Source organism: Engraulis encrasicolus, chromosome 23 (genome assembly GCF_034702125.1).
Source record: "Engraulis encrasicolus isolate BLACKSEA-1 chromosome 23, IST_EnEncr_1.0, whole genome shotgun sequence".
NCBI lineage: Eukaryota > Metazoa > Chordata > Actinopteri > Clupeiformes > Engraulidae > Engraulis > Engraulis encrasicolus.
Window position 1 is genome coordinate 21,820,466 of NC_085879.1, and position 10,000 is coordinate 21,830,465.

General features: G+C 45.7%; 1 protein-coding gene across 1 annotated transcript in view; it reads right to left on the reverse strand.

Annotated features, from left to right (window-relative positions):
• Window positions 1-10,000, reverse strand: part of limch1b (LIM and calponin homology domains 1b) — a 203,988-nt gene that overhangs the window by 49,650 nt on the left and 144,338 nt on the right. Inside the window, exon 7 of the mRNA XM_063189675.1 lies at window positions 7,405-7,612. Within this exon, the coding sequence (XP_063045745.1) occupies window positions 7,405-7,612 (208 nt within the window). The remainder of the gene's footprint in view (window positions 1-7,404; window positions 7,613-10,000) is intronic.

The following is a 10,000-nucleotide window of genomic DNA, read 5'->3' on the forward strand; positions in this document are numbered from 1 at the left end:
TCCAATGAGTAATAACGGCGTAATTCCAGCTTGCTGAGTGAGCAGTCATGTAAAACCTTTGGACATCTGTTTACGAGTCTGCAAGTCTTTCATAAAACACTTACCAAAAGTCAAAGAATGTACCGGTAATATGGCACTACTTTCGACATGCTTTGGAAGGCTATGGGGCCACGTAGATGATTTGAGCAGAGAGACGGAATCATTTTTCCGTCCTGAGAATAATACGAGGATTAGTTTTTGCTGGACAAATTGAGTCTATGGGAATATGTCGAAAGTGTGTGTGTGTGTGTGTGTGTGTGTGTGTGTGTGTGTGTGTGTGTGTGTGTGTGTGTGTGTGTGTGTGTGTGTGTGTGTGTGTGTGTGCTGTTTGGGTACAGTTAGTTGGTTCTCAGCGTTTCTCACTGCGGTTAAGGCCAACTCTACTACATACACATTTAGCCCATTTACAGACATAAACACATATGGTGGTACTCCATAAACACACAAACAAATACTGTGCACACTCAAGAACATTCACAAAGGCGCACACTTTCTCACAACCATCACCCCTTCCTTTCCAAACAAAGACACACACATACACAAAGGCCTACATGCACACGCACACGCACACGCACACGCACACGCACACACGCATGCACGCACGCACACACACACACACACATACAGACACAAGCGCACACACACACACACACACACACACACACACACACACACACACACACACACACACACACACACACACACACACACACAAACTCACACTCACACTCACACACACTACTGTACAAAGATGCCCACAGCCACACAAAGATCCAGACACAGATCCAGCTCTCTTAATAGGCATAGAACCTGTGATTTCCCTGCAAGCGGCTGCTGGATGACGAGTGAAAGGTCGTCATTTGAGCCCCACAGTAAAAAAGCATTATACGCTAATTATCCCTTAACGCAGTCAGAGGAAAGAGGAGATACTGAATAAGGAAGCCAAACAACAACTATGCAAAACAACGAGAGAGAGAGAGAGAGAGAGAGAGAGAGAGAGAGAGAGAGAGAGAGAGAGAGAGAGAGAGAGAGAGAGAGAGAGAGAGAGAGAGAGAGAGAGAGAGAGAGAGAGAGCCTCCAACATCACTAATGCACCATGAAATGAAACACTCTGAAAAGAAAGAAAGAAAGAAAGAGAGAAAGAAAGAAAGAAAGAAAGAAAGAAAGAAAGAAAGAAAGAAAGAAAGAAAGAAAGAAAGAAAGAAAGAAAGAAAGAAAGAAAGAAAGAAAGAAAGAGAAGCCTTAGAGACCGCAACTAAATGATTATGAAAAAGGCTGAGGTGGATAACAGGCAGTTGGTTCAATTTTAGAAGGATAAAAAGACATACACTGAAAACTGGGCTACTGAGCCTGGAAAAGAAAACATAGATGGATTGGGAGAGACAGCAGTGAAAGAGAGAGCAATATGTCCTATGGGCCAAAACTGTGTCTCAAACATATGAATTAGAAGAAGCTAAAACAGGAGCGCTCCCGGAAGGTGGACAGGTCCTCACAGGGCAAAGGTCTTGGGAGGGAAACACACTGGCACACATGTAGACGTACATGCAGGCACACACATACACACACACCCATGCATAATGGCACGCATAAACGGCATGTGCACGCACGCACACACGCACGCACGCAAGCACGCACGCACGCACATGCACAGGTCCTGGGAGGGCAACACACACAACTTCCCAGACTACTGACTCAGGAGTCTTCTTGGCCCGCGCGTTGGCTTCAAATGGAAAAACAATTACACCTCATCTCATCTCATTTCAACTCCCCCTACACACCCACGCATACATACACACACACAGAGGGAAAATAGATGCATGCTCATACACAGACGTACACCTACACACACAGCACACACACACGCACGCATGCACGCAAAAGCGTGCACACACACACACACACACACACACACAAACACACATGCACGCACGCATGCATAACGCACACACACACATAGAAACATTCCAGACTGCAAGAGAGCTGATGTGCAGTGAGCAGCATAGGATGAACTGAAGGCCTAGATTCTGAACAGAAGCTCTGTACTACTCTCCCTGCTCTTCCACCCCAAACACTTGGAGCTGGGTCTGGAGTCAGATGACGAAAGCCAGAACTTGGAGGTTAATGGGTTCATTTGGTTTCAAACTTCAATTGGGTTCAGTCCTCCCACCTGAAATCGAGGCTCAATTCTGCAGGTCCAGGCCCTCTGTAGAACTACGAAATTAGTACAGGAGTATACTCATGAACGGCCATCCGGGTACTTTGCTCGTAAATGTGCGTTACGCCCCTTTATGGGTGAAAACAAACCGAATGTCTCATCAACTTACATGCTACATCAGCTTGTCTAAATGAACACAGTCCATGCTTCAGCCACGGCTGTTTGGCTCTATTATTTGAACAGCCGGCAACACAACACGTTTTTCGGCATGTTGCGCGTTAACAACGCTAGTCTACAGGTCCGTATCTTTCGTTTATTACACCGCAACATCACCAATTGACTTGCATGGGTTGTTTTGCCCCACAAATGGACGTAACGCACATGGAAAACGTCACGCCGTTCAGGAGTACGGCTGCAGCCAGGACTATCCATTTTGCAGCAGCATTCATTCCAGTGGCCAGGTGCCAGGTGCAGTCTGATGCTGTGCAGCACAGTCTTATTGGGGCTCATCAAGATGTCGTTAGCAACACCTGTGTTTTCCTTGGCTAACATGAAAAGGATGCATTGCTGGCGGGATAACGAGAACAGGAGCTTGATGATTGGATTGGGGCTGGGGCAAGGTTAGCTGCCTAGCTGGCTGGCTGGGACCGTATTATGGAGCTGTCTGCCTGGGGCTAAAGAGGCAACTAATACACCTCGAGAAAGTTGATTGCCGTCATTAGTGCATTGTGGGGAATGGGAGGAAATTTGGCCTGAGGTCCACACCTGGGCCTTCAGGGTACCAAACCGGTGCCCTGACTACTACATCAAAATAGTTAGGATCAGCAGGTTCAAGGAATTGACTGAAATATATGTGCTAGGAGTTTGACAGAAAGTTCACTGGATACTGTGAAATAATGCGTTTCTGATGTCAGTGCTATATTTTCTCTTTATTGTTTGAGGCCATGAATAGATTTTTTAAAAATCTTCTTCTTCACAATATTCAATGAATGCATTGGGCTCTCTCTCCGTCTTGGCTGAAATACGGGTACACCGGTCAGAAAAATCGTAGAGGTTGGGTGACTGGCTGGGGCTATTAGCTGCATGAGTGAGGCTGAAGCAGGCGTACAGTCTGGGATCTGAACAGCCCAGAAGCTAGCTGACTGTATGGGAATAAACCATAGGGACGGTAGAAACAAGGCTGGACAGGTTATCTGGCATACAGGGCATCTTCCCGGTGGATCGACAGTCCTTAGGGGCCGATGCTGTTTTTTTGTTCTTGTTTTTTTTTCCTCATTGACTGTCCCGTAATATTAATTGGGCAGCCTATTGATCCATCTTTAACATAGACAGTGGACTGAACCAGTCATAACTGACTGGCCATGTTTAAGCAACATCTTAAGACACATCTCTTCCTGGAGGCTTATGGCTGCTAGTCCCACAAGCACTTTCACTCACATGCATTCACACACATGCTCACACACTGATGCGCACACACACTCACACTTTCCAACACAACACTCTGTGAAGCGTCCTTGGGTGTTTTGAAAGGCGCTATATAAAACGAAAGTATTATTATTATTATTATTATTATAACATACTCATGAACGGCGTGACGTTTTCCATGTGCGTTACGCCCATTTGTGGGGGAAAACAACCCATGCAAGTCAATTGGTGATGTTGGGGTTTCATAAACGAAAGATACAGACCTGTAGACTAGCGTTGTTCACCCGCAACATGCCGAAAACGTGTTGTGTTGCCGGCTGTCCAAATAATAGAGCCAAACAGCCGTGCCTGAAGCATGGACTGTGTTCACTTAGACATGCCGATGTAGCATGTAAGTTGATGAGACATTCGGTTTGTTTTCACCCATAAAGGGGCGTAGCGCATATTTACGAGCAAAGTACCCGGATGGCCGTTCATGAGTATAGTAGAAAAAGCAAGGGAGTTGTGATGTGAGGGAGGCTGGTTCCTGGGCTGCTGTTGGACCCAGTTCAGCCCCGTGTAGAATGCAAAGGCTGTGGGGTGTCTGGGCTTTCTGGAATAGCCATTAGAGCGTTGGGTCTACTACACCCTTGAGAGCTCTACAGTACCATGTCAAAGTGGTTTTAAACAGGATTATTAATGGTCTTAACAAGTATAGAGACTGCACATATACGCTTACCTGTGCCATGCGTGTGTGTGTGTCATACTGTGTGAGTGTGAGTGTGAGCGTGTGTGAGTGTTAGTGTGAGTGTGTGTGTGTGTGTGTGTGTGTGTGTGTGTGTGTGTGTGAGTGTGTGTGTGTGTGTGTGTGTGTGTGTGTGTGTGTGTGTGTGTGTGTGTGTGTGTGTGTGTGTGTGTGTGTGTGTGTGTGTGTGTGTGTGATCATACAGTATAAGGATGTAAGGAAATGTCTGTCTTTGACCATTAAAATAAAACCAATGTTTGGCATAGGCAAGTATAAAATAGAATCTATTTTTGGACACAGAAACAGATATAACAACCAACAAGGCAACCAACCAACCAACCAATCAAGCAATACATCTTTAATGTGTCTGCCTGAACATGTCCCCTCCTTTAATAATTACTCCTATTTAGGTAATAATACGACATTCAAACTTACATATTGCACATAAGCACTTACGCCTTCAGCCAACGACCCCTTTTCCTGTAGTGAAAAGCCTCAATGGCAGTGGCAGTATTTGGCATGTGCACTAGTCATGTAAAGTCTTTATTCATTCCTAATGTGGCCGCGTTTTGGGAATATTCCAGTTGCAGGTCTGCCCTTTTTCCCCTCCTCTCTCTCTACAAATGGCGTTTTAGTGGCAAGTGCATCTTAGGTTCGCGGTCCACAACAACGTCACTGCTCTCAATAAATACCAAAACTTGCACACAAGCACATAACGCATTCAGCCAATGCGTCACTGAACTGAAACAGGAATGCTAACGTGGTTTGTTGGGAAAGCAAGACAGACACAGCTTTCAAGTGTCTCCCCCTACACATGTCGTTTGAGTGGCAAGTGCATCTGGGCTCCGTAACAACGTCACTACCCTCAACAAACACCAAAACAATGCCTTACCGCTGGACCACAGAAACCAGCCTGCTGTTTCAAAATAGCTTTGCACACATAGTGCAAAGACAAATGTTGTCATTACCTAGAGACAAAACATGACCACAAGCTGTGGTGTTGTCCGGCCAGTTGTTTACACGTCCATAACACACGGAGGTCATCTTAACATAGACATGCAAAGACAAAACCTCCCATCCAGAAGAACACACACACACACACACACACACACACACACACACACACACACACATGCACACGCATACGCACACACACATGCATACGCATACACACACACACACACACGCACATACACACACCGGACAATCCTAATTGCACGTTTGCATACATAGGCCTACATACAAACGAAGACTTGCACTAAACACACAGTTGAAAGTTGACGGACACACCCACACGAAGCACACATACGCAAATAAACACAGTGGTCAGCAGTGCCTGTAGACATCAACAAAGCATCTGTCCACTTGGCCAGTCAAAACTGTCTGTAAGCTTGTCCAGTCAAAATTTTAGTTCATGCCTTTAGTAACACCTGTTTCTGAGCCTTGTTAAATGGTGTACAACTGACTTCTGTAAAAATAGGTGAGGATCTATAAAAAAAGAACTTCACAGACACTTCACAAAAAACCTGCTGTCTGTAAAATAGATTTAAATGCAAAATGCATGAACGTAAGGTCAAACCTTATGATCCACAAACTACCAAGACGGCTGCTGAGGCGCCCTTGGGCAAAATACCATCCCCACATACTGCTCCCCAGGCAACACCTCACACATACTGTATAATGTCGGAGCAGGGGCACTGACAACTTTGACCTATTCCAGGACAAAATCAGCTGAAAGCCCCCCCACCCCCCCCCCCCCCCCCCCACCCCCCCCCCCCTCCACTCAATACATATAAAGACATGGCGTCCCAATTCTAGGCACCCCCTTTCCCTGGGACTGGGACCACTCACCCGTTTGTATCCCCCTGTCGTGGGCCTGTGTGTGAGTCATGTGTGCACTGTGTGGTGTAGTGTGCTGCTGTGTCATCAAAGTAAGGAGTTATTGCTCCACTTATTGTATTTTTTATGTTGTATCTCAGGTGTGGAATAGTCAGGGAAAGTAAAGACAGAAAGTCATGAATTTTAAGTAAAGCACACTCTGAATTAGGCTATGTGTTGCAGTGTCATCACAGATTTGCATTTGTGCCGCGTCATCACCATCAGAAATGGGGAGTCACTTTCTCTCAATTTCCCTCATGTTAGTAAGTCATTCAATGGGAGACTCACAGCCATGTGTAGTGCAATCAAATGGGAGTCACTCTCACTCTTTCACTCATTACAGTATCCAGAGACAGAGAGAGAGAGAAAGAGACAGAGACAGAGACAGAGACAGAGACAGAGAGAGAGAGAAAGAGACAGAGACAGAGACAGAGACAGAGACAGAGAGAGAGACGCACGTGTCCTTCAGATAACTGTGTGGGAGCAGAGTGTCCTCTTATAGTGTCTTCAGGCCGGCAGAGGACCATACTGACTACTGTGTTAATGGTGGACATCAGAGCGGTCCGTATTAGCACTCGAATGTAGGTCATGGTGCAAAGCCCTGTTCACATCTACAATGATATTGCTACAACTACATAACTACAACTTTTTACTTTAGTTTTGTGCATGGGATAGTGTGAAATGTAGTGTGAAATCGGGTTGTAGCGACCAGGATTTAAAACAGTTTTGATTTTCTTGTGACCATACAATTGCCGATTGCAAGCTGGTTGTGAGGTAAAATCGCTTGTACACTACATGAGACTCAAAATAGACCTCCGATTGAGCCAAAAAATTGGCCTGATTCCCAACAAGTTGTGCGTCTCACAAATCGTGGCAAAATTGGATCAAAATACGCACAGCGTATGTGGGTGTGTGAGATGGACATGTTAGGGCGCCCGTCTTTAGCCTTATTGTCATCGACTTTCAAATCTCTTCGAGACTTACAGTAGAGCATAACAACTAACAGCATTGTTGACCCGCCTCCCTTGGTTTGCTACTCGTTGATTGGTTCTTGACAAAGTGGGTGTAGTTCTCAATTTTTCCGGAGATCAGAAACGATATTTACATTGCTCTACCCCTGACTAAAAGCAACGTCAAAGGTGTTTCGTCACTGGGAGGGCATGGCCTGGCTAGTTCGTCTTACCATCGCTGCTGCCGATGCGAGCGACCAGTACGTCCGGTGAGGGGGTCTGTCGCGAGTGCGAGCCGAAGGAGTCCAGGCTGTCGAAGGAGTCCTCCCGGCCGTGGCGGGGGCGGGGCGGCGAGAGCGAGTCGGAGCGCTCAGAGTCCCAGCAGTCGATGTAGCCGCTGTCCCGGATGCTGCGCTTCGGACTGTCACTGTCCTCCGCTTCCTGTGCAGACGCACGCACACACACGCGCACGCACGCACGCACACACGCAAACACACACACACACACACACACACACACACACACACACACACACACACACACACACACACACACACACACACACGCACACACACACACGCACGCACGCACGCACACACACACGCACACACACACACACGGGTCAAACCTGGTGCTTGAACTTAAAGGTAGAGTATGTAATTTTAGCAATTTATTTTCAAAATGTATGCTGCCCATTCACAAATGTTATCTTTTCATGAATATCTACAAATAATAAACTAATACTACCAAAAATACAGCAAGGTTTACAGCCAAGTATGTCTATGACGGGCAATTCAAAATGGTGATCCACCTATACATGTATGAGAAGACGTTATAATGAATATTTAGAAATGGATGGAGACGGTAAGCATTGGTTACCGTGGCTACCATACATCACACATGTAGGCTGACACATATGCCCGATCACATGGGAAAAAAACATACATAAAAACACACAGACTGACAGAAAGAAGGAATAAGAAGCACAAAATGACAAAGTAGCCTCTTTGTGCAGATGGCCCTGCCGGCGCTGGAAAGACTCAACTACATCATAACAATATTGCTATGACACTACTGGGTGCCACAAGTAACAGATTATAAACACCTTTATAAACCCTGGCCAACGAAGATGTTCTCATCACAATTTTGACATTTGGCGCTGAACGGAGCATTTGGGTATCCAAGACTGCAGCCCCCCCACCTTTACATTGACTCCAATGGAGCACTCAAGCAATCGATCATAAAATGGCATTAAGCTAACGTTCGAAAAGACATGGAACTCACCGTGTGGTCAGTGGTAGACAGCGATAAATTGACCCGAAAATTGCAGCGAAATATGCCTTCTAACTGTTGTTTAGCATTTGGCGGACCTATTTTTCCCCAGACGCCGTTGAATAGCAGTAGACATCCAGCCAGTAGGTAGCGATAGTGTGTTGTTTGTGTAGACATCAAGGAGCATGGTAGAACGTCTGTCTTTGAGCGGGACTGGCTACAAAAACTACAGCTTGCATACAAACCATAGATAGTAACGTAAACAAGCACATCATGAGTGCTTCATTGGAGTCAATGTAAAGGTGGGGGGGTTGCTGTCTTGAATACCCAAATGCTCCGTTCAGCACCAAATGTCAAAATTGTGATGAGAACATCTCTACTTCACCCAAGAAGTCACACAAACAGGGCTTAATGTCTAAAATAGTGAACCACCACTTTAAGCCCCAAAATAGTGGCATACCCCTTTAAGGACAATAAGGCTATAACAGAGCCTCTGCGCAAAGGGAGTAGCCTCTTAATGCAGATGGGGTGGCCGGCGGGCCTATTCACTATTTGCTGAAAATACTCAACTACATCATAACAACATTGCTATGACAGTACCGAGAGCCTTAAGTAACAGATTAAGACATAGCCATTACAATTTTGGTGACAGTAAGGTTATAACATAGGCTCTGCGCTAAGGGGTCAATGTTTTCAAAGCAAAATAATAGTTCCGTCCTGCCCTATATTCATTGCTGATTTGCCATATACTTTTTTCACGCAATCTTTCCTCATGCATGATGGAGTATTTCATCTTTTATTCAGCTCTCCATCTGCCCCCTTCCTTCTTCCTCTGCGGTGGTCCCCAGCCCTTCCTGAGACCTCGCCGGGTCCCAGCGCTAATGAAACAGAGACATTTCCTTCCTACTATTCAACACACATTCAACACTCAACATTCAACACCAACGTGAAGTGAAGTGCTGCTGGTTCTCTCTCATACTTTTCTCCCTAAGCGTGCTACACCATCATTGGTTTGGTTCTTCAGCTCTTTCTTCTGTTTTTGTCTTTCTTTATTTTTCCAGTTTTCCTAGTGTCTGTCTTGTTTTCCCCCTACTTTTGTCTTCCTTTTCCTACATTTGTCAATTTCTTTCTTAGTTCCTTTTTATTTATTTATTTCACAATGCCCTGTCTTGTGTCTTTCTGTCTTGAGTTCTTTCTTTCTTACTCCCCCCTTTCATTTGTTCATTCTTGAGCTCCCTCTCTCTCTCTCTCTCTCTCTCTCTCTTGGCCTTTATTTTCACTCCATCTACTGCTTGTCCTTTCACAGTTAGCAGGACATGTCTGATCAGCGTGTGTGAGAGAGGCCGCTGGGTGCAGGTTTTGGCTCCACTAGCAATGCTCTCATGGAACTCACTAGCCCTCACATAGACATCTCCAGATCTCTGGTAAAAATCAGCGGAGCACCTCAGAGACAGGGAAGAGAGAGAGAGAGAGAGAGAGAGAGAGAGAGAGAGAGAGAGAGAGAGAGAGAGAGAGAGAGAGAGAGAGAGAGAAACAGAGAGAGAAACAGAGAGAGAA